General features: G+C 51.0%; 9 protein-coding genes across 9 annotated transcripts; 5 read left to right on the top strand and 4 right to left on the bottom strand.

Annotated features, from left to right (window-relative positions):
- Positions 1 to 211: 211 nt before the first annotated feature.
- Positions 212 to 1,613, top strand: CDV56_109504 (glycosyltransferase family 69 protein; the record flags this gene model as incomplete). The annotated part of the gene is made up of 3 exons (XM_026763123.1): positions 212 to 814; positions 883 to 1,108; positions 1,198 to 1,613. 3 exons carry the CDS (start codon positions 212 to 214, stop codon positions 1,611 to 1,613), a joined length of 1,245 nt encoding a protein of 414 aa, XP_026618102.1.
- A 1,086-nt stretch (positions 1,614 to 2,699) lies between these two features.
- CDV56_109493 (polysaccharide lyase family 1 protein) lies at positions 2,700 to 3,970 on the bottom strand (the record flags this gene model as incomplete). Its single annotated transcript, XM_026763112.1, has 4 exons — positions 2,700 to 3,260; positions 3,308 to 3,404; positions 3,452 to 3,577; positions 3,627 to 3,970. The coding sequence occupies 4 exons, from the start codon at positions 3,968 to 3,970 to the stop codon at positions 2,700 to 2,702; spliced, it is 1,128 nt and encodes a 375-aa protein (XP_026618101.1).
- A 1,569-nt stretch (positions 3,971 to 5,539) lies between these two features.
- CDV56_109477 (uncharacterized protein) lies at positions 5,540 to 6,864 on the top strand (the record flags this gene model as incomplete). The annotated part of the gene is made up of 3 exons (XM_026763096.1): positions 5,540 to 5,967; positions 6,037 to 6,159; positions 6,207 to 6,864. The coding sequence occupies 3 exons, from the start codon at positions 5,540 to 5,542 to the stop codon at positions 6,862 to 6,864; spliced, it is 1,209 nt and encodes a 402-aa protein (XP_026618100.1).
- Positions 6,865 to 7,943: 1,079 nt separating this feature from the next.
- CDV56_109450 (putative rhamnosidase B) lies at positions 7,944 to 11,381 on the top strand (the record flags this gene model as incomplete). The annotated part of the gene is made up of 5 exons (XM_026763069.1): positions 7,944 to 8,184; positions 8,241 to 8,437; positions 8,930 to 9,406; positions 9,451 to 10,166; positions 10,211 to 11,381. 5 exons carry the CDS (start codon positions 7,944 to 7,946, stop codon positions 11,379 to 11,381), a joined length of 2,802 nt encoding a protein of 933 aa, XP_026618099.1.
- Positions 11,382 to 11,735: 354 nt separating this feature from the next.
- Positions 11,736 to 12,737, bottom strand: CDV56_109442 (uncharacterized protein; the record flags this gene model as incomplete). The annotated part of the gene is made up of 1 exon (XM_026763061.1): positions 11,736 to 12,737. One exon carries the CDS (start codon positions 12,735 to 12,737, stop codon positions 11,736 to 11,738), a length of 1,002 nt encoding a protein of 333 aa, XP_026618098.1.
- A 1,503-nt stretch (positions 12,738 to 14,240) lies between these two features.
- Positions 14,241 to 14,885, bottom strand: CDV56_109429 (uncharacterized protein; the record flags this gene model as incomplete). The annotated part of the gene is made up of 1 exon (XM_026763048.1): positions 14,241 to 14,885. One exon carries the CDS (start codon positions 14,883 to 14,885, stop codon positions 14,241 to 14,243), a length of 645 nt encoding a protein of 214 aa, XP_026618097.1.
- A 1,359-nt stretch (positions 14,886 to 16,244) lies between these two features.
- CDV56_109411 (uncharacterized protein) lies at positions 16,245 to 17,318 on the top strand (the record flags this gene model as incomplete). Its single annotated transcript, XM_026763030.1, has 1 exon — positions 16,245 to 17,318. One exon carries the CDS (start codon positions 16,245 to 16,247, stop codon positions 17,316 to 17,318), a length of 1,074 nt encoding a protein of 357 aa, XP_026618096.1.
- Positions 17,319 to 19,389: 2,071 nt separating this feature from the next.
- Positions 19,390 to 20,229, top strand: CDV56_109388 (MgtC/SapB family protein; the record flags this gene model as incomplete). Its single annotated transcript, XM_026763007.1, has 1 exon — positions 19,390 to 20,229. One exon carries the CDS (start codon positions 19,390 to 19,392, stop codon positions 20,227 to 20,229), a length of 840 nt encoding a protein of 279 aa, XP_026618095.1.
- Positions 20,230 to 22,156: 1,927 nt separating this feature from the next.
- frdA (putative FAD dependent oxidoreductase) lies at positions 22,157 to 23,611 on the bottom strand (the record flags this gene model as incomplete). Its single annotated transcript, XM_026762987.1, has 1 exon — positions 22,157 to 23,611. The coding sequence occupies one exon, from the start codon at positions 23,609 to 23,611 to the stop codon at positions 22,157 to 22,159; it is 1,455 nt and encodes a 484-aa protein (XP_026618094.1).
- Positions 23,612 to 23,912: the final 301 nt, after the last annotated feature.

The raw sequence follows: 23,912 nt of genomic DNA, 5'->3' as shown, positions 1-23,912 counted from the left end.
AGTCTAGAATGCATCTGCTCTCTAGGTTAACTCCCACAAGATGTTGGGAATCGGCGATGGTGGAAGAATCAGGCGGCACGTGTCGGTAAAGAATGGCAGAATCGGCGGGATCATCCTCGACCTCAGCTGATGCCGCGGCCTGAGGGTTCTCTTTGGACGCGCAACTCTCATCGCTCACTCATCCAGATGAAGCGATTCCAGGTTTGCTCCAATGCACTTGATCCCTTCTGATTTCGCCCAGTTTTCTCGTTATGGGCTGCTTCGCCGGTACGGACCGCGCCGTCGCCTTTTTCAGGCCTTGTTGATCAGTTTCGCTCTCTGGACTGTCCTAGAAGTGCTGCTCATCTATCAACGGGTCTCAACAGCGGACGCGATCAAGCCTCGTTTGCCACACCGACCGGAGCGAATATACATTACGAGCATGCACTGGAACAACGAGGAGATTCTTCGGAGTCACTGGAATGACGCAATCATTCAATTGGCTGGAACATGGGGTACGGAGAACGTTTTTGTGAGTGTCGTTGAGAGCGGAAGCTGGGATGATACAAAGGGAGCGCTTCGTGATCTTGATGTCGAGCTGGATCGACTCGGTGTGCGACGGAACATCACCCTTTCAGACACGACTCACGAGGATGAAATTTCGGTTTCTGCTTCGAGTGAAGGCTGGATAGATACCCCTCGCGGTCGCAAGGAACTCAGGCGGATACCTTACTTGGCTCGGCTTCGCAACATGACCTTGCGCCCTCTGGAGGATCTTGAACGACAAGGTATAATATTTGATAAGATTCTGTTCTTGAATGATGTGGTATTCACCGTACGTATCGGTCCTACTCAAGTTTTATTGAAGGAATGACTTCTCACCCGGTTGGACGCCTACTGCAGGTGGATGATGTTATTGAACTGCTGAACACAAACGATGGGATATACGCTGCCGCTTGCTCTCTAGACTATTCTCGACCCCCGCTCTATTATGATACTTTTGCGTTGAGGGATAGCAATGGCGATGAGCATGTTATGCAAAAGTGGCCTTATTTTCGTTCTACAATATCTCGGCATGCGCTCTTCAACATGTCCCCAGTCCCTGTGAAGAGTTGCTGGAATGGCATGGGTAAGCTCCATTTTTTGCTTCTCCCCTTCACCAGCCCTTGCTCGTAGTGTATTCATTCTTCCTTTGCTTTACTCACCCTGCTTGAACAGTGGTTATGCCCATTGAGCCCTTCATGTCGGGCACGCCGCTGCGATTTCGCGGGGTTCCCGATTCTCTAGCACTATTCCATCTGGAGGCCTCTGAATGTTGCTTGATCCACGCGGACAATCCTCTCTCAGGGCACAAGGGCGTTTACCTGAATCCTAAGGTCCGTGTTGGTTATAATGGCGCCGCATACGCAGAAGTTCATCCTGCTGGCTCCTGGCTGTCTCCACAATATATCGCCTTAGGTCTGTGGGAGAACAGATTCCGACGTTGGGCTACCACGCCTCTTTTCAAGAAGTTGGTCGTTCGACGGAGAGTCGCCCAATGGAAGGTTCTCTCTGCCGGCCGGCATGAACCCGGCGACTTCTGTTTGATTAACGAGATGCAGGTGCTCGTTGCTAATGGCTGGGCCCATGTATAGGGCCCTTATGTGGAAACATCACATTTCGATTCCATCCTTTCCTGAAGTGTGATTGAACTTCTAGTACGGTTGTTTGGCATGGGTCTGCAATGCGTGCAAGGGACACAACATGCTTTAGGCAGTACCACTCCAATTTCTGCCGTTGGAGACACCCTCGCAGAACTTGGTAGGCTATAGCCTTATGCTGCTGCCAACATTGATGTCGGCCGGTTCAAATATCGATATGACGCTACCTTCATCGTCAGTTCTGTGCAACCCGTCGTGCTCACTGGTTGCACTCAATCATCCTACAATGCTGCTGAGAAGGTCACCTTTGTTTCCTGCACTGGGACAGTGTCACTCTTGGCCGGGCGGGATTCTGCCGCAATCCGGCGCAACTCCTTCTGTTCTCTGGGTCGAGAACTTGGCGCCATGTTGACTGCTGTTTTCACAATTCCGAAAGTTTTGCCAGCAGTCCAAAATACTTACTTGCAGCATCGATAGCAGATTGACTAATGTGACGCTTCGATCTACTGGGATAGGATAAAATAGTCTCTGGGGAACCATCTGATTGTGATAAAGGCGGGTCGTTCCACGCAGATTGGCCGCACATCGCTCTCAGATTCCGGAAAAACGGGTCTATCCAATTGACCTTGAATGCCTACGTGAATGGCGTGAGCTGTTTGTTTGTATACAGGATGATAGGGAGAGTATCAGTGGATCGAGGATGTCTACGAAGGTGATTGGTCAATTGAATATTGATCAGTGAGCTGTACCTCTCCACAAGCATGATTGAGCGCATTTCTTTGAATGAACTTAAATACTTAGTGCTGAGCTAATTCGGATCTGCGACTGGAGGTATTTCCCTAGGCAACTAACAACAAGGTGCAACCATAAATATACAGCTGTGACTAATGATAAGGATGTCTATTTGAGCCTATGATCTAATTTCTTCGCCAACACTGCAATGGATACAATTGAGACTCGGTAACCTTACTGATTACTACGCGTGTGCGGCGTTCTCCTATGGGCTAGACTGATATTAGATAAGATTGCCTAGAGTACAGTCGAAACAGAAGTTAATCAACCTCTCAAAACGATGCATGCCTACAGGTTACCCTGACCAGCAGAAGAGGCAGGAGAAGTGCTAGCCGCATCCGCGGAGGCAACAGTCTCGCCCTTGAACTTGGACAGCACATTGGTAGTCGACCCGGAGAGAGTCCCGGAGCTGGAGAACTTGTTGGCGACACAGTCACGGCCGATGTAGGACTCGCAGGTGGACGAGGCGCTCGAGGAAGCAAACAGCTCGCCCTCGAAGGAGGAGGACTCGACGGCGGCGGTGACGTCGGAGAAGAGGTTCCCCTCGGCGAGGACGTAGGCGCCGGAGCCGATCTCGAAGGCGTGGCCGGAGTTGTCGTACCAGTAGTTGTTGACGGCGTGCAGGTAGGTGTTGTCCTGCACCTTGGGGGCGCGGCCGCTGGTCTTGTAGAAGTAGTTGCCCTTCATGGTGACCTTGTCGCTGGAGCCGTCCAGGTAGACGTTCCAGTAGTGGCGGCCGTCGCAGGTGGCCGAGTAGTCGGACTCGCCGTCGATGTAGTTGTTGGAGAGGGTGACGCGGTTGCTGGCTTCGGTGCCGAGGACGTAGTGTTGGCGGCCGATCCGAGCGGTCTATTCACTTAGTTTCGATCTCTCTGTAGATATGAGGCAGGACGTACAGTCACATGGTCGACCCAGACGAGGTCGGCCTGGTCGATGGTGATGGCGTCCCCTCCCCAGACGTACTCGGGGTTGATGTCAGTGACGGCAATGTTCCTGCCAGAGTCAGCAGAGCCCTTCGCCCTTATCTTCTGTGCACTGACTGAATGATGATGTTCTCAGCACCGCTGACGATACGGAGACCCTTGCCCTTGATGACACCGGAGGTGCCCTCACCGATGAGGGACTTGTTGGAGTTGACAGTGATGCCGAGCGAGCCTGCATTGTCACTAGATTGTGTGAGAACCTTCTTTTTTGTTTCAGGTGGAAGCAACGTACTAGGTCACCGAAACAGAAGCAGCATCAGGCTCGTAGTTGGTGCACCAGTCGTCCTTGTTGATAGCCAGCTGGCAGCCAGAGGCAGTACCCCAGGGAGCGCAACCAGTGGCGGTGGTGGTACCCTCGGTCCCACGGAAGTCAAAGGTCTTGGTGAGCACAATCACACGGGCCTCATCATCACCGAGGTACGAGACCAGCTCGTCGGTGGTGGAAGGGTAGACGGCAGTAGCACTGCCACCGCCGGTCACAGCGTAGGCGAAACCCTCGGCGGTGCCTTGGACGCTGACCGCAATGGCCTGGGAAACCAGCGCTCCAACGGTGGTAAGAAAAGCAGCGTACTTCATCCTGGAAGTATAGGCAAGAAAGGAATGACGGCTTAAATGAAGGAAAGGGGAAAGAATGACAAGGTGAGATGTGCTGGGAATGAGAATTCAAGCCATGGGTCGCTGATCGCTGGTTTTATATAGTTGGTTCCCAACCCCTGACAGACGACCATCTCAAACAGCATCTTGTTTTGGTCTGTCAGAAATTCTCCGGCGAGTGGAGACGCAGACTACTCATTGAACGCCAGATCCACCAGTCAACTGAATCAGCGATGGAAAGGATGAATGGCTATACAAGGTGATTCGGATGTCGATCTCTCCACAGTCTTCATACTATGATAGGTGTCGGCAAGTGATCCGTTATCTCTGAGAGAACAGCTCCACCGCGTGCGGCCGGAATAATGTCGGTAGACTCATCAGGTTGGCTGCTTCAGTTGGTGAGTTTCAGGTATATCATCGTTGTTGATGATGTGGAGGAGGTCATCACAGAAGAAACACCGAATGACGCGGCCTATCCTGCGATGACGAATAAGGGGATAAGCTTAAAGCAATTTATTTCGGAAATGTACCGAATTGCTATCGATCTAATATACTTCCAGTACAATATGAATTGATTATCGCTGTTTAATAATAGGGACAACAACAAGATTATAGACATCGTGCCATCATGGCGTTCTGTTGAGCTCTCCATCTGCAGCCTGAAACAAGCTATACAGGATTACGTAGGCACTGACGAGTCAAGGAGTGAAGACATGATGTATCTGCGAGAAATGATTGACCTTTCTCATTGATTCTACGGGGTATCAGTCTAGTAACTGTAACTGTTCAACAATCAAGCATCATGGCTGGCTAGGCACGCTCTTCTGGCTGGCCGCTTAATTTAAGCTTAATCTATTCTCTTAGGTCCATGACAATGCGGCAAGTATCCGCATTGGATTATGGACAAATATTTGAGTGTAGGGTGGAGGCATTTATGGCGTTGTGTTGCTGAGATGTGGATACATATTTCCCGCCCTCCAAATCAACTTATTTATCCGTCAAAATAAGGGGAGAAGACTGAGAAGAGAGGGAATAGGATCACTAATTTCCTTCTAACTCGCTACTTACGAGAAAGAAGATTCGAGCCATTCTGATCGTACCGTATTGACATGATATCAGAGTGATCGATCTATGCAGTTTCTGGTCCCTAGAGCACAAGTGCATCACGCTCTGCGTAAGCGAAGCGTGGACAGATGCCGGGATAGGCAATTCAGGAATTGGAGCGAACTACAGAGGTGCAGAGCAAGGGATGAGTTACAGAGTTATGCATCCTTATATCAACAGGGCAAATATAGCCATATAGCCCATGCTAGCCTCTGTCATTCCCACTGGTCGATGGATATCTTCTCTATGCCAACAGCATGACCTTGAAGGCTGAATTGAGGCGCAGCATTGGCTTATTCTCTCTCACCTGCAGATCAACATGCTTGTCGCTCAGTCCCGTCTCAGCCTCGTCTTAGCCTGAAAAGCCCAGCGACCATCTCCCATCGCACCCTCAAAACCACCCACCGGGTGAGCTTGAATGCAGCTTTCGAAGAAAGCATACAAGTCATGGCGGAAACCATCGGCCTCATAGCGTCCCTCGTTTCCATCGCTGGTGCGGGGCTCACGCTCGCCCAAAAGCTACACGATTACGGCGATGGCGTTGCGTCGAGCGGTAAACGGACCCAAGAGATAGCCTTTCATGTTCGCTCCACGGCAACGGTCGTCGAAGAAGTAGCGAGTATTTTCAAAGAAGAAGGATCCGCTAGGCGGAATCTCATCTCTCAAAAGGCGGTTGAGACCGTTGAAGATGTGGTAAAACAGTGTTCGGCGCTATTCGACCAGCTTCATCAGGTGCTGGACAACACGGGGAATGGAGGTGGGCTGGGGAAGTTGTTGTTTCCACTGCGCGAGTCGAGATTAGTGCTGTTGCAGAGTAATCTCGAGAGATTGAAGACGACACTGCAGTGTTTTATGCAGGTCATCATCTATGCGCGGTTAAAGGCAGAGAAAAAGGAGACATATAGCTTCTGACACGGGGGAATTTATGCTAATTGTTGTTACAGTGATGACGACCAGAGCCAACGAAGGCTCATCGAGGAGCTTATTTCCCTGCGAAAACAAGCAGCTGCGACGTACGAGCGGGATAAGATCAAGGCTCAAGACGAGGATGAGCGCGAGCCTTCAGGGTAAGATCGGCCTCCTGATTCATCTGCGTGAGGCTGAGAAGTGGCAGTCCATTCCTGCCGAATTGCATCACAATTCCTTCTGAACCGCAACTGTCAGCAGGGGAACCAACAGAGGACAAAGAAGCTCCTGCATCAATCGCAGCAAACGCCAACCACCTCGACCCGTCGTCCGTTCGGCGCCATCAAGGCAGCATTTGTTCAGAACAAATAGAAGACACAAATGATGGTGCTAGATCTCAGACGGAAAAGAGAGTCAGGCCCGAGTCACTTGCGACTTCATCAGAGGATCCCACAAGAGCCACAGAACCAGTCCAGGATCACGCTAGGACTGGTCTCGACGGAGAATCCCCTGAGCTCGCTCGAGCCTGGGATGACCTCGTCCATGCCATTGATCAGCTAGGGCACGCTTTAGCTGTGACCTGTTGTTGCTGCCGCGCGAAGCGCAAGAGTGAAACGGCATTTTTACCGCCCCCCAGCATCGTTCCTCCTCAGTATTGCGACTACTACAGAACTCATGAGAGTCTGGAGTCTTGGACAGGCTCTACACCACGGTCTGCGGCCAGTAGTTCAATACACCGCGAAGCACTGCCAAATCTGGAAGAGGCAACGTATGCGGCATCGGACGAGGTTGATGAGCTATTGGACCTGTGGACGAATCTCAACCAGGAGTCCTCCGGCACCACCGCTGAGAAGATTGAAGAATGATTGGCCATGATTCGGAGCCCTAAGTAGGTATCTTGACGTTTCTGTGGCGTAAGAATTAACATTAGTTTCTCGTATCTGCGTCGTTACTCAGAGTATGGAATTGAATTCTGTATTGCGGTCGAGGGATTAACCCAAGAGCCATTCAAAATAGGCATAAGCCTTCACTGATGTGACTCAGGCTGCATGAAGATGATGCTATACCTGAGTCCCACTGCAACGAGCGTGCAAAAAGATGGCTCGTTGAGGTGCGGCATTTTCGATAGATCGAGAGAACTGTGAAGTCTCCACAAGCTGAGGAGGGAATGTCCCGTCCCCCATACATGACAGGTGGTACAACTAGCCTGTGCTTATTTATGGTAGAGAAGAGAGGCATTCTATGAAGTTGTCGGTCAAGGCCCTCACTAGGAACTGATTCCTCCGCCGAGAAATCCCAATACGACTTCATTCCATGCATCATTGTTAGGCCTTGGCGAGGAAGAGGCAAGTGGTAGAATACGAGCAGTATTCCCCTTCTCATCCACCTTCAATGACTTCATTCCATGCAATCGCGATATGCCTCCCAATCGAGTAGCCCAACTGCTTCACAATATACCGCCAAGACAGACCCCAGACAGGAACCCGAGCGCAGATGCGAGTGGGTGGCCTTGGCTCCCTTGGCACGGGCACAAACACAGCCTCCGGGGCTTTTTATAGATAGCCTGGAATGGCTTGGCAGCAGGTAGTGAGGATGCCAAGTCCAATACGAGGGACGGAGGACATGCCTCTGCAGGCCAAGCTTACTCTTCCACTAGCATCTAGCATGATTCCGCTACTGAAGGTGATATCGGCATTCGAAGACAACACGAGGTTACATCGTACTCTGCTCGCTTGTCGTCGGCTTCATTTGAGGGACGTCGAGCTAGTAATAGCATGGAGGAATACGAGATTGTCTTCGTGATGACGGTGAACATTTTGATTGAGGAAGGCTTTGTATGAGGGATCAAAGGTATATAAACGACTTGACATCCACGAGGAATGAGAGAATCAACAAGCAGATCAGCAGAACAAGCAAAGCAAGCATACACAGCTACACCTCCAAAATGAAGTTCCTCATCATCCTCAATGCCCTCATGGTGGCCCTCTGCAGCCACCTTGCTATCGCCTCTACTATTGGGCACCCCTCTCTGATGCCCCGCGAAGATGCCGAGACCAACAACGGCACTGTCGCAACCCCCTACGGTAATGTAGTGAGCTCCATCCTCGAAGATGGCAAGCAGAAGATCGAGTTCTTCAATGTCGATGGCACGCTCGAAGTTACCGCCATCGAAACCGCTGAAGGAGGTACGTCCCCCTTTGCCTCCCTCGACCAGCCTGCAGACGCAAACTAATAGACACAGGTGCAACATTCTACGACGCCGAAGGCAAGGAAGTCAGCCTCGAGGACCTGGATGACGACGACGAGGACCTAGAGAAGCGCGTGTCGAAGTGGAGGCTCGCGATCAAGTTTGCGAAGCTGATTGCCAAGTATGGCAAGCGGGCTTGGTCGTACATCTACTGCGTTGGTACTACCCCGTTCTGGAAGTGTGGTGATGAGGTGAGTTTCTTTCTGTCTGAACAGTGAGGAAGTTGGTGGCTGATGAGATAGTTCCTTGACTGTGCTTCTGCTGGCCGCGCTCCGTGGAATTGCTACGAGGGAGCTATCTGTGTTGGATGGAGCATTCACAAGCACTGCAAGTAGTCAGGTGCATGTCACATATCGTCCAGTATGGAGCTGAACGTTGGCTCGGACTGTTAACAAGAGGGTGATCGTTTGGCGGATAGATGAGCTAGTTGATTTTTGAAATGCTATTTGTTTCTGCCTATGCTTCTTCTCGAACACCCCGCAATAATCACCATCACGGTAGCACTAGGGCATGCGGGGGAATGTCGGGGGGTCATTCACCCGAGACCAGCAAGTCTAATAAATCTTCTAAGCCCCATCTTGGAATGCCTTCAATCTCCAGTATTTGCATAGACAACATGCTCTCTCCCCAAGAACAAAAGGTACCTCCCCTCCCAATCCAACAACCCAATACTAAGTATGCAGACCATAAACTCCCTCCAATCCAACTGGATCTGGGCCCCAAACTGGATCGATTCCTCCCCGGCCAACACAGCCGGTAGAATCGTTCGGTTCACCCATCACATATCTCTCTCGTCACCCGCTACACGAGCGCTAGTCCATTGCTCGGCGGATACACGCTACAAGCTATATGTCAATGGTGTCCGGGCGGCAGTTGGACCCGCCCGCGGCAGCCCTCTGATCTGGTACTATGACACGGTGGATATCACGCCGTATCTGCGCTCGGGAAACAATGAGATTGTCTTTGTTGTGTTGCGGTATTTCAATGCGTCCAGGGGTGCGATGCCCTTTGAGCGGACGGCCTTTCCGGGGTTGACGGTTGTTGGGATGATCAAGACGGAGAGGGAGACTGTGGATGTGCAGTCGAGGGAAGGGTGGTTGGTGCAGGTGGATGAGAGTGTCCAGTTCCCAATGGGCCTTGTTGACGATGTTTTTTTGCATGTAGGTGTCTTCTACAGGGGGGTGGAAGAGGCTAATCCGGGTAGATTAATGAGCGGATCAGTCCGACTGTGTTGCCGGAGCCGGTTACCCCGATGGTGTACGGGATACGGACGTTGAATGGGGATCTGTCTCCATGGCGTCTACGGCCTCGTCAGATTCCCATGCCCGAGGAGAGTTCTGTGGCTGTTGATCTTGTCCAAAAGTGCCAGAGTGTCAACCATATCGACGAGTGGACGGGGTTTCTGCAAGCTAAGCAGACACTCTCACTGCCGGCCAGTTCCTCGCATGAACTCGAAATCCAGGCGGAAGTCCATTCGACCGCGTTTCTACGGTGGTCCTTCCGGGCCGTGCAGGCGTCTCGCATAACCCTCAAGGTCACCTATTCGGAGGGATACGAGCAAGAACCACGGTCCTATCCATTCTTCCGGACAAAGACTGATCGACTGGACGCGGTAAATGGACGCCTCATTGGGCCGTATGACGAAGTGACCTTTGAGCTACCAGCCGGAAAGACGATCGTCTATGAGCCGTTCTGGTTTCGCACGTTTAGACTGCTCCGGCTTGAGATCGCCAGTGGGCCTGCAGCGGTTGAGCTCCTGTCGTTCGAGGCTACCCAGGTCAATTATCCAATGGCAGTCAAGGCTAGCTGGCAGGAAGATGGGGACGAGTACAGCGAGAGGATCTGGGAGGTCTCCGTCCGCACGATGCGCAACTGCATGTTCGACGGGTACTCCGACTGTCCGTTCTACGAGCAGCTCCAGTAAGCCACTACCTGCAAACAGGGAATCTAACTGATATCCCCAGATACTCTGGCGACAGCCGCTCCGTCGGTCTGTTCCACTACCTCCTCTCCGGCGACGACCGTCTCATGCGGCAGGCCATCACCAACTTCGCCGCCTCGGTGACACCAGAAGGCCTCACCCAGTCCCGATTCCCATCCCACGTCCCGCAGATCATCGCCGGGTTCTCACTCTACTGGATCCTCCAAGTCTGCGACCACCACCTCTCCTTCGGCGACACAGCCTACGCCCGCTCCTTCCTCCCCCGCATCGACGGCGTCCTCGAGTTCTTCCACGCCCACATCGACACCCTCGGCCTGGTCAGCAACCTCCCGGAAGACGCATGGCAATACGTCGACTGGGTGACAACCTGGGGCGCAACAGACACCCACCCAGACAAAGGCGTCCCCGTCTCCGGCCGCCAGTCAAACAGACACACCTTCTTCAGCCTCCTCTACGGCCACGTCCTCAAACAAGCCGCGCAGCTTCTCCACGCCGTCGGAAGACCCGCCCACGCAGACGAGTACACCGCGCGCGCGGGGGCCGTCCTCGCCGCCGCCCGCGAGCACTGCTACGACGGGCGCTTCTTCACCGATTCCACGGCGGATATCGCAGATGCGCGCGCCTACTCGCAGCACTGCCAGGTGTTCGCTGTGCTCTCTGGCGCCGTGCCGGACGGCGACCGAGCGCGTCTGCTGGCGGAGAGTTTTGCGGAGGCCGCGTTCGCACGGTGCTCGTATGTGATGCGGTTTTATGCGCTGCGGGCGTTCTCGCTGGCGGGGGATGAGGCGTATGAGGCGTATTGGGCGAGGGTGTGGGAGCCCTGGCGGCGGATGCTCGAGTGTAATCTGACCACCTGGGAGGAGGATGATGTGCGGCAGCGCTCGGATTGCCATGCTTGGGGGAGTGTCCCGGTCTACGAGTATTGCACCGAGTTGGCGGGGGTGAGGATCGTTGCGCCTGGGGCGAGGAGGGTGCTGTTCAAGCCAAGGTTGAGGTTGAGTAAGGGCATCTCGGCGAGGGTGGCAGTTGGTAGGGACAATGTGGCGACGGTGAGGTGGGAGACCGTGGATGGCGAGAAGAGGGTGGAGCTGAGCTTTCAGAAAGCTGTGGATGTGGTTTCTCAGATGCCGGGGGAGGAGAGTGTCGAGCATGGAGTGGTGCAGTTTCTTTTCTTCACTTGGACAGACTATTAGGGTTCTTATGTTAAGGGTACGCACTGGCTGCGATCCTCCTACTCGGGCCAAAAACCACTATTCAAATCATGCCCAGCCACCATAGTAGAGTATTCTTCCCTTATATGCACACATAGTCCAGATTCTAGACCATCAGCCATGTAGAAAGGCCATATGAGAAAATCATATTGCCTCAATGGCAGCATGTGAACAGCTTGTGACGATGGTATATAGACCATAATGGGTTGGAAGTGACAAGAACAGATACAGGATGGCCACTGACCATGGACGATTTACCGACTCGAAAGAGAAACATCTAGCTCGTAATGCGTGAACACCCCCGAGTCCACAGGCACGCCACTCCGCAGATCCCACCTATAGATGAATGGCCACAACTTTGGCCGGCTCAATGAGCGTACCCAGGATGGGTGAAAACTGTCCCCCGCTGGTTGTGATATAAAGGACTGATCCATCTTGATTGCTGGCAACCGCCGTGGATCCGCCAACAGCGATGGTGAACTGATTTCCAGCCACCAACTTCACCCTACCTTTCGGGTCAACCTTCACCAGTCCGTTGTCCGGGTTTGTCGTGATGTACGCTGTCCCATCGCTCCCGAGCATAAAGTCATCGGGAGTAATGCCACTGGTGATGACCTCAACGGGGCCCGTCGCGGAGGCCATGCTATTCACAGGGACTCTACAGAACAACATCTGTGTGGTACTCGTGTAATAGACATACTTCCCGCGCACGTCGATGCCATTCACACCGACAGCGTATGGCTGGCCCGCAGCGGGGAGCATCGAGGGATCAGACAGTGCCTGGGAGTATTGACCCGTGCTCATATCCAGACGCCAGATGACGCCCTTGGCGGAGTCTGTGATGAGAAGCGTGTTCTGGCCGAACCGCACAATGCCATTCAGGAACTCGGCTTCGGGGATTCGTGCCAGAACACTTGCTGATGGTCGAGCGCTACCGGAGGCATCGAGTCTCCAGACCACGTATGAACCGAGGGTGCTTGCGACGCTGGCAATGGAGAAATTGCCTGCTACCACTGCATAGACGTCTCGGTTAATTTCCGTGATACCCAGCAGACTAGTGGCATTGGCAAAGCTGTAAAACAGGGACCCCGCTTCCGCAGCGTTGGGGTTGGCTGGGTCAATCAGCCACAGTTCGGGAGCATCAAGGCGTGTGACAAGGAGTTTCCCGTTAGGTCGGACTGCAATATTTTCGAGCCATGTCCCGTTGTGATTGAACTGGAAGACAGTCGATATAGAGGAGGCGTTGGTTGTTCCTGAAGACGTAGGCAATGTCAGTGCCGGGGCGATTATCGTCGTGATCAGGGCATAGACCCAGATAATTGTTTGACTGGAATACATAGTGAAGTAAGGCTGGTAAGGCTCTCTGTGCACAGTAGAGGAAGCATGAGAAAAGCTTCACGGCATGGATAAGAGTCAATTTTTACAGCTTTATTTATACTGAGACTTCAGCTTCCCAGGCCCAAGACTTCGCATTCTTCGTGGCATGCCAAGTGAAACAAGAGCTGAAGCTGACACCTGTCTTTCCACATTCTTTGTCAGTATGAACTGCACTTACTGAATGTATACTTACCAATAAGAAGTGTTGGATCCGAATCATGTTCTTCCATAATCATTGCTAGTTTATTATATAATGAGCCCTAATCATTACCTAAATTCCCAACCGAGCTGTCACTCCCAGCAAATCCAACGCGTCCTACAGCTTGAAGCTATTCAAACAGCAACATGCAACCAAAGCGCGTCAGATCTCAAGAAATGGCGGCGCAAGTGGGAAGGGTTCAAGAAGGGTTTAACTGCAATATCTGCCTCGAAAACCTTCCATGATAAAGACTGCGAAGGACTCAACGCACGAAAACAAAGAGGGCACAACCAACGAGGCCCCGCAGTGCACAAGGTTACTCAATCCTGCAAATTCAAGCTGCTCTTGTAGGAGTGAGTGTCTTACTTTGGCGGGCATTTGAATGAGTTGGATCTAGCAGCCCAGCCATGAACCAGAATCTTCAGTTTGCAAACTCAGGAGAACTTCTGAGTCTTCTGAGTCTTCTCTACATCCAAGGTGCTGGTGTGTCTCCGTCCGTATGTAGTTCTTGTTCCAGCTTATCCAGCTCCAATACCTCATATTCAAGCTCTCTTCCTTCTCCCCCAGGACATTGGTCGACCCCGGTGATAGACATAAGTCTAAAGTTTTCATCTTATCCAAGTTCACCTCCTATTCAAAGGAGTATATGTGCTTACTGTATCAGACGTCAAAAGGTTTATTCATTCGATGTCTCCCTATAAAGGCAGACTGAGGAGCTATGAAGAGCCTCCGTCTCGTTACAGTGACTGCTCTTGAGGCATACCATCCGAGACAACCAATCTTTGCAGGGATCTCTCTCAACGAAACAATTGTTCTTCATCTGAAAATCAAGTCTGCTAGTCCAGCTTTCCAAGTACATTCCCCTTTCGGGTATACCAAGTCCTTAAAGCATCCCAGCTCCTACATGTATGCACCATAGGAGTCAATCAAGCGTTATAAGAGAGCCGTGACCTCGTGGAATAGAAGCTGAAACTGCTCATGGTGGAATGTGTACTAATGAATGAGCCTGGATGCTTTATGCCGATGTTGTACCACGTAGAGAATGAGATAGTCCTCGGAGTTTTAGCTCACTCAAGCAATGTAACAACACCACGTCCTCCTTCTCACCACCAGAATACTCATTATGAATCACAGATAAGAGGTACCGTAGAAGCTACCTATGAATGAGAAGGAATGGCCATACACCGTGCCATGATCACTTGTCTTTGAAATGACACAAATGGCCAGCTGAAAATTGCCATCGTAATATCATTCCAACAATGTTTTCAGTCTGCTTTGGCTTTTCCCGGCTCGCCCGTATCATCCAGGTCTCCCGCTAAGCCTCGCAAACCAGTCAAAGCTTCCGTCATGTTCTTTCCGTTCCGGCCCAGTTCGTTGAGCAGCCAGACTAGATGGGGGGTCTTCTCGATCGGCCCTTCCTTCACCTTGACAAGCATTGAGAGTGGCCTGGGTGCCGCCACCGATCTCTCCTCCACTACATAGAGGCGCGACTCAGCTAATGACGTTGGACCAGCCGAAGCTGGAAAGTCTTTCTCCCGCGGTTGGTCTTGCATGTCAGCAACCCTGTAAACAATCGTCATCTTGAGACCCAGGGGCATTTCCTCCTCATAGACTATCCCCTCGGCTGTCGTGCTCATTGTCGCTCTAGTGCTAGCAGCTGATGAGCTGATTACAAGCTCAGTTGTACCGCGCTTTTCCAGAACCACTTCGGTCTCTGACCACGGCCAGAATGTATTTGCGAGCAAGGTGTGGTTATGTAGAACGTCGAGAACATCTATCGTGTTGAGCGCCTCTGGAATGGGATAATACTCCTTCCTTGCAGATTCTCTCGTGTAGAGGACTTTTTGTGTTAGCCGAGTGGGAAATGACCAGACGGGAAGGGAAGGGGGCACCTTTCCTGCTGGGGCCATGGGACTGGAGCTTACAGGAAGACATATTGACAGGATGCAGTGAATTTGTTGTCGAGTCAGGATGTGAGTGTCTCGATTGAGGGTGAAGCGGGGTTTGGCATTGCTTGTTTAATGAGCATTGATGACAGTTGTAACCTTATATCGTCATGGTCCACACCACCCATTGCTCGGGCAATCCAAGTGCTTCTTGGCAATATCTGGTTATCCAGTGAGACTGAAGATCCCCAATAGGTGAATGCAGTATACCCCACTGAGGCGCAAAGTGAGACATAAGCAATTAGTGAAAGGCTACTTGACAGCACAGTGGTTCCGCAATGAGAATGATCGAAAAGAGCAAGTCTAGCGAGTAAGAAAACCCTCGACTTCTGCATGCTGTATAGCGTCCTGCAAGGTAGTATATACCTCGATATAAGCTGGTTCTGACCGGAAATCTAGGGTTCACAAGGGTATATTAAGATTGCGGGTCGGATGTGGAGAGGGGAGGGTGGATCAGTACCTTCGGTTAATAAATGCTCCAGAAATGTGTTCAGCACGAGCATGAAAGAACGCCATAGGATTGAAGGGAAAATAAGTCGCCTAATATGAGAGCCAAGTAACAGCTGGGCTTGCAGGCGTTTGCATATCAGATAGTCTCCTGCAACTCCCATGCCCTGTTTTTCGAGGAAAGTGACTGGTGAAAGTTTATTAACCATGACTCGATATTGTTGCTCTCTGTACATTGGCTATTCCTCGTGCTCCAGGTTACAGTGCCCGCTTCTACTCACAGGATTCGTTCCATCTATGCGGTTACAAAGCATCCGAAGGCCAGAGAGGGCCCCTCAGCCTCTTCGACAAGAGCGTAAGGCCTATTCCGTGCTGGAATCCCAGTCTGGTAGGTTTCCTCATTTCACTGACCAGTAGCAGTGGGTAGTCAAATGAAGTCTGGTGGTCCTCGATGCATGCTGCAGTGCTATCACAGCTAGATTCATGCAAGCCTAGTATAGCTTGGCCGGATTGTGAGGCATTTCCGGACTTCCTCTATTCAATTGGCAGGAAGCATGGCGAGATGCAGACTGTTTTCCAAGACGGATGAGCTCATTCCTCCCCAGCAGCGCAATCGTCATACTTGAATCCCAATCGGCAATGCCAGAAGCACGGAGGGTCAAATCCCAGTTGAGACTCCTGCCCATTGAGGGGAGTACTCACTGTCAGCCGAATGATGAGCTCCCTGGCAGCAGACTTGAATTTGAATATAAATGTGAGCGAATGTCCCTTTGAACGGTCACTTCTTCTCTTATTCTTTCAGCAGAAACTGTCAGTTTCATTCGCTTCCAAAGAGTCTTCTACCGTCAACAGTTTTATTACCCAATGACGTTCAACATGGCTGAAAAGTCCGACAGTCCTTGCCTCCGAGATATAGTTCAAGAGGAGGACTACAATGCCACGCGGTATCCCCGTGATCGCAGCAATCGCTACCTCAAACAGTCTCTCAGAATGCTGCTGATCCTCACGATCCTTTTCGTCGTGATGACCATCGGATTCGTGCATCTGACTATACAGCTGGGTCGTGAGCGTGACCTGGTTCTCCACCTCGAGCAACAAATCCATACATACGAGAACCACGGCAACGCCATCAGCAAGCGTGCCATCCCCTGGTTCCTCGGCGCAGCGTTCTGGGTCACCAACCAGGTGTTTGCATTCTATGGGCTGGCGACGAGCTGCAAGTCCTTCACGGACAGTGCCAGAAACGCCGCACTGTGCATCTGGGGGGCTATCTCGACAGCGGCCACATTCATTGGAGCCGCCGCCCACGGAGCTTCCACAGTCAAGCAAATCCACAATCGTCTGGCCCAAAATGGGATTTCCATTGGAAATTGGAAGAGAGACGAGATCGTCACCGAGGCAGAAGCTCGGATGAGTGAATTGCTCCAGCTCCCTGTGAGCCTGGACGGATTCGTTCCTCATCACCACCCGAAGTTGGCCCGGATGAAATTAGCAGAGGGGACCATGTGGCCTGTGTTCCACTTCTACAATCACCACCAGACCGGCATGCATTTTACTCTGACTGCCTATGAAGAGGATCACGCAGTCATGACCCTTGGATTCGGGCACAAGAGCGACAACAGCAGTATTGCCAAGCGTGAATCGTACAATGATGAGTATTTCTCCAATGGCGGAATTGACTTTACGGATTGCTTCAATGATGCGCAGAGTACGTACCTGCTCAATACTGCGTCCGACTACCAGCAGATGGACAGGGATATCGAATGCTACTTTCCGGATTTGCAGAACACCTGGGGGGCGGAAATCCAGATCTATGACTCCAACGTGAGGACGACCATTGGGTCCGGATCCATTGCGGCTTACAGGGGTGGTGATCATGCTAGCAGCATCAGTGTGATGCCGGGCTATCCGGCGGGTATTTCCAGCTCGATTCAATGTGAGAGGGCATAAACACTTGGTCAATTGGTAAATGATCCGGTGAGAGGACGAAGTTTGCTTGGGTGCGATGGTATATAGGACAGGAATATTATATGATGCAACAATTCAGATGTGACTATAGACTATATAGTCTGGAGCATCATGGTCGATCGGAAAGAGGCTATTCAGATGAGTGATAGGATCATGTGTCCTTTTAGCCTCCAGCTGTGTGCTTTAAATATTGTTCAACAACTACCGATAAATATCAACCAAAAGCTATTAACAGTCAAGATAGAATGACTCCCTCCGGCTGCCCCGATTGCACTCTTTTCCAGTTCCTCACACTCTGGCTCCTCAGCACAGGCCCATTCTGAATCTTCCTGATCATCATCTTCCTCTGGATAGACCGAGTCATCACCTTTTTCAAAACCGACCAAGACGAATATGACTATACCAGGTGGCTTGAGCCTCATATCCAAACCCAATCACACATGATCTCCTTCCTCATTATGCATCTGTTCCTCTAGTAGCACTTTAGGAAATACAGCTTGCTAATTATAACTAGAACTTTCTCTAAATGAGGTTGTCTAAGATTAAATTTTTTCTACTACACTGCTTAGCTGGTTTACAGCCACACAAGCACTTTGATTGTCTCAGTTAATTCGGATTCCTTGCATTGATACACCGTGGTACAGGGGCAAAATGCTCTTAGTGAAGAGTGGGTGTTACATGATCAGTTTTTGATGCTTCCTTACTATTTTCATGTTTACATGTTTGCCAGCTAGATGTAGGCTCTGATTTCAAGTGAATGGAGCCCAACGCGGAAAATCATTAGGAAGAGATGCAAAGAGATGATATCCATCAGCTTTCGAAACCCTAATCCTGATTGATATCATGGTGTAGACGTCCATGTCTCCGTCCAAGTGAAGAAAGTTCCGAATTCCTTTGGAGTTTTGAATGATTGGTTTGCTCTAATGTTACTTCAATCTAATTATATGTGACATTCCATAGTTCGTGCATCAAATCTTAAAGGCTCTAGTAAATAGCAGGGTCCTTCAGAACAGTCTTTCAAAAGATCAGGGGTATGTTATTATCAAAATGTGAGACAAGATGTCCAGTCTGTTAGTTTCCGCTCCTCTTTTTCTTTCATCTTTTTTTTGCACGAGGTCGTCTATCTCTTGCCTCTCTTCACAAGTCAGCAATTGGAGACGATCGTCGAGATTCCCATCGCCGAAGAATCTTCTGTCAATCTTCGCCCAATATATCATGTCGAAAGCCCAACTTCTCCTTGCGGCATAGTTAACCCAGTAATCCCCACTCTCCCAGCTGTCCCTCATGTATGGAGAGAGACGGTGTTCTTGAACAGTTCTGGGGCAAGGTACTAGGCAACAGATCCCTTTAAATAGGAACATTCAAGGAACCCTGGCTAATATTGGCTGGTTATGACCCACCTGCATAAGCTATTAAACTCATTCGATTATGCTCAACTGTATGTCCCACTTGACTCCGTAGTGGAGCGCTAAAGAAGCCTCGGAGAGCCTGATTTACTGGTCCAGGAGCTATTCCTAACGACTCTATTCTAAATGATCTAGCTAAATGACTTGCGCTACCAGAGTCCTCGTTGCTAGTGATATGGCTTCAAAATTAGGGGTTCAGTTGGAAATAGTGAGAAACCGACAAGTGCAAGAACGCTTTGTTCCACTGCGCATAGGGGTCCTCCGTTGTCTTTTAATTGCAGTGCCATTATATCTTCGCATGATGTTGGCGAGCGCAAATGTGGAACAAAATAGAGGAAGCAGTTCATAGTTCCGGTCCTTCTGGAACATGAATGACTATGCGTTTCAGAACACTCCGAGTACCATATGAGTCTGATGTAATTTGGAAGGCAGACCAGCTTCAAGGAGTCTCCCTCGGTCATAACCTGAGTGGAAAGTCAATATGACGGAAACAGTACTTTGTGGTTACGTCAGTGTGGCCAATTCATATGGTCTTGATATTGGGTTTGTATCCGTGACTGCACATAGATTCTCCCAAATAAAGTTCAGAAAATTCATAAATCTCCCAGCAACAGGTCAGTTGATGGATATGCAATAAGTGCTCCAACATGCATTACCCCTTCGATCAAGGTGAACAGCAAGCATGGACCCAGGTGGGACAGCTGCTGGTGGCCACGGCACTGTCTTCAATTATCGGACTTGAACGGGAATGGAAGCACAAAAGCGCCGGCTTGCGTACGAATACACTGGTCGGGCTAGGCGCTGCCCTGTTCATGTTGATATCGAAACTGGGAACATTTGACGTTCTAGATCGCTCTCTGGTGGTGCTTGATCCAAGTCGGATCGCCGCCCAGATCGTGTCCGGGATTGGCTTCATCGGTGGAGGGATCATTTTCAAACAGCGCAACGAGATCCGAGGACTGACTACTGCAGCCGGAATTTGGCTGAGTGCAGCGGTTGGGGCTGCCTGTGGTGCCGGACTGCTCAGATTAGCAAGCGTTTCCACCGGCTTGTACTTTGTCGCTGTGCTTGTCTATCCAACTCTGCTGCATTTCGTGCGGCGATACCTCGACCGGAAAGATACCAGAGAGATCCCTGCTGTGATCCGCTATCGGACCGGAGCTGATGGGTTGCAGACCCTGCTCCTAACCGTGATGGAAGCGGGTTTCCGCGTCCGGGCGATAACCCGGCTGGAAGAGGTACTTATGAATCAATCTTCGGCCGAAGCACCAGGGGCAGATAATACATACCCGTCGATTTCAAATATCCCGAGGACACCAAAAGCACCTGCGGCACATATTGAAAGGATCAACCGAATCTTTGACGTCCATCTTACATTAGATGGCTCTGGCGGTGCAGATCGTTTGATGCATGCTCTATCCCAACTGGACACTGTTATTTCAGTTTCCATTGATGATGATGAAGGAGAATTCGTCCAGGGAGTGTGACAGTCAAAGTGACTATGATGACTTGCCTTTCTTCAAGCCGTGCTCTTAAACATATCAACACTCGGTTATACGGGGGTCTGATCCGTTGGTATTTGCCACGGCGTCACCCAATGGCGACAGATAAAACCCCCGTACTTCTGCATCTAAAATAAGGGCGGATGGAAGGCGAAGTTTGGAAAAGGAGTGGTACTCCAAAGTTCTGAGCGTCCTAGCAGGTCGCAGGTATTCGGCTGTCTCTTACATTTACCGTTTTTCATTCCTCTATTCTTCTATTTGCGACGTCATATAGCGCTCGGAAAACGCGGATCTGCTTATTGAAGCCCTGATAGAATGTCATCCGGAAGTTGATTCCAGTCTCAAAGACACCGCGCAGAGAAGGAAGGTCATCTTGTACAGATGTCTCCTTGGTATGACAGAAGGGGACCATGAAAGGAAGAAAGTCTCCTGTGAAGGCTGCAGTCTGACGTGCCTGGTCTAGACATCTGCTAGCATGAGTTGAATACACTAGTTCATGTACATTTTAATGCTCCTGAAGCTCTTCCCCCACTGTGGCAATGTACTAATCATAAAAAGATGTTCCGGATCGCTCCTTCAGAGGTACACTATAATAGATAAGGGTGAAAAGTGATAAATTGCTGATTCTTACAGCTTGCCAGAGCACATGCATTGTCTCCTAGCGTGCGGTGTCTTGACCATTATATTTCAAATGCATCAAATCCTCTCAAGGGGATTGGAGAATTGTGTATTTTCTCGAGCGGATTAGGTCTTAGACATTACTTTATAAACCCTACCTCCCTAACATTAAGGTGACTTTCTAACTCTCCTCTTCTTATTTCTTATGAACATTCTTGGTAAAGTTAGAATTCTACTATATCCTATACTAGTTTCCTTTATTCCAAGTTACTACTTAGATCTAGACTGGCTGACCCAATCCGCAAATCCATATCCAATAGTCCATCCAATCCGCAGAATGGGTGGATCTACTCCATAGGTGGGCCCTAATAAACCTGCTACCATGTGGATAATTCCATCATGAAGCTATGCCGCCAGAAATCTTCTGAAGAGAACCTCAAAGCCGTGGTGAAGTCCCAATAATCGGGGTACCAGCCTGCCGACTCCCAGTCCAAAAACCCTGTGATCTCCTCCATTTTTTTCGCGCAATCGAGTGCGTCCTTGTACGCAGTTTCTGATGGAAAACCACCTGACCAAGCCGGCCTTATAAGGTAGTCATTGAACTCCTGTTCCGTCTCAAATGGACCAGCGTAGTGATTACTGCACCCTTGGGGACATCCCCTGAGCTGCTGGTTGGATGTATTGGATATGTCTAGTCCACGTGGTTATCTTCACAGGGAGTAGGCAGACTCGCGAGAAGAAAACAAAAGGCTGCAATGCATCTGTCTAGGTGAACCTTGTGACTGTACAGATCTAAGGTCATCTAATTCTTCTTACAATACAAAAGGACGGCCCTTATTTCACTTAGCTGAGGCTGTACGGAGTATGACAGGAGTTAAGTGCCTCCTCACCCTTTTCACCAGCCATCAGCTGGAGGATTTGCCTGAAGACGCCAATGGCCAGGAAGGACAAACTTAGCCAGAGATTTATAAAACAGAAGAATCAGCTTTCCTTTTGCACCTAATAAAGCTGACATCATTCTGTTGTCTCTTTGTCCCATACTTATATAGTTCGGTGAAACCACATGGCCGTAACCAGGGCCTTATCGAAGAGCAACTTCTTTTCTCATTCTCAGTCTCTCACGTAGCACTTGCCAGCCTCTTTGAGCTGTTGATTAGGAACATGATCCTCGAGGATGAGGCAGCCTGTGATTACAGATGGCATACTAGGCAGCCATACCAGAAACAGTAAACTAAGTCATCGACCTGCGTCTGACCGAAGCAGATCATGCTCATGGTTCCTTCAGTTGTCATTGTCAACCCGAGGAACCGCCGGGATAGTGTTTCTTGTGCCATTCTGCCGCCTCGTTCCCTGCGATACGTCCGAAAACCACGCACTCCAGAAGAGACGAGCCTCCCAGACGATTCTGGCCATGGACGCCGCCGGTCACCTCCCCTGCAGCCCAAAGCCCCTCCATCGGTATTCCATTTGCTCCTAGCACCCTGCTATGCTCATCAATCATCACTCCTCCCATGGTAAAGTGAACAACAGGCGTCACCTGTCCGGCATAGACCACAGTCTCCGGCATTACTTCAGTCAATGTCCAACGGCCAAAGGACTTGCGGCCGAAGGGATCCTCTTTCTTGCCGGACACAGCATCTGCATACTGCTGGATGGTCTTCAGCGCCGCCAATCCAAGCTCGCCAACTGTTGTCTTCTGCATGAGTCCTTTCCAGACGTAAAAGTCCATATGGGAGCCCGCTGCGGCTGCGGCACTTTCATCAAGTACAAGCGTGACATCCCACTGGCGCGTAGATGTCTCCATCGGACAAGTCGACTGCATGATTGCGTCCACGACACGTTGACGGGTATCCAGCTCATTCACGAACCGGCTTCCATCGCCATTGAGCAGAATCCCGCCCTCACCGCGGAGCATCTCCGCCGCCAGGATCTTGACCAACGCAGCCGGATCCTTGGAGTCCACGAATCCAGTCGGATGAACCTGCACGCAGTCCATGTCGACCACCGACGCACCCACCGCCTCGAGAATCGGCTGCGTGCCTTCCCTTGCCTCATTCGTCGACGGCAAGTTCGCCAGATCGGACCGGTACCTCGCCAGCATGCCCCTGGAGTCCCCCGCAAACCCGCCCGTCGCAAAGATGACGGGTCCATGGAGCGTGTGCGCCAGCCCCTGGCCTTGCCGTTCCCCTTCACCCTCCATAGTGACATACTCCACCCCCTTGACGCTCTCCCCCTCCCTCACCACCTTGGTAACCCTCGCCCCGCTCCACAGCGTAAACAGATCCTGCCCCTTCAACCCCTCCAGTAACGCCCTCACAATCGAGAAACCAGGCGGGTCCCGCCCCGCACCGCGATGCGTCCGCGGGTACGTGTGCCCGCCCAACTGCGCGACTTTACTCAGCTCAACGCCCTTCTCATCAACGAGCCAGTTCACCGCGTCTGCGGAGCAATGCGCAAGCGTGGAAATCAGCTTCTCCCGCCGCGCGCGCTCGTCGCTACTTGCCTGGGTGAACACGAGGCCGGCGGACTTGATCGTGTCCTGGAGGAAGATCTCCGCGGTGTCGGCTTGGGTGGGTTGGAATCGTGTTCCGGCGCCGTTGATGCCCGAGGAGGCTTTGATGGAGTTGCCGCCTGGTTTGGGGGCGCGGTCGAGCATCTGCACCGGGATGTTGTGCGTGATGAGGGTGCTGGCGGCGGAGAGGCCGGCTAGGCCGGAACCGACGATGATTACGGGGGGTGTCATTGCCATTTCTTTGGCTTTTGTTTGAGATGAATTGAGTTTGGATGTTGTTTTGGGGGTTTGTATGAATATGAATAAGGGATCTGACGGAAGGGGTCGGCATGAGGATCAGGCAATGGTGGGCTGATGCGTATCCGATCATTCCATGATGCTTACATCACGCAGCATAATCTTTGTACCTGGCTATCGGCCTAGGACTTCACCACCTCTGAAAACCCTGACTCATGAAGAAGAATTGAGGAGCGTCGAATTGTAAAATTCTAATAGCTCGTATAATTCTGCCCATCGGATTATATGCCTTGTCGAAGCT

This window comes from Aspergillus thermomutatus (genome assembly GCF_002237265.1).
Source record: "Aspergillus thermomutatus strain HMR AF 39 chromosome Unknown NODE_13, whole genome shotgun sequence".
Lineage (NCBI taxonomy): Eukaryota > Fungi > Ascomycota > Eurotiomycetes > Eurotiales > Aspergillaceae > Aspergillus > Aspergillus thermomutatus.
Note: the sequence above shows the minus strand (reverse complement) of the source record. Positions and strands in the feature narration are given on the sequence as shown.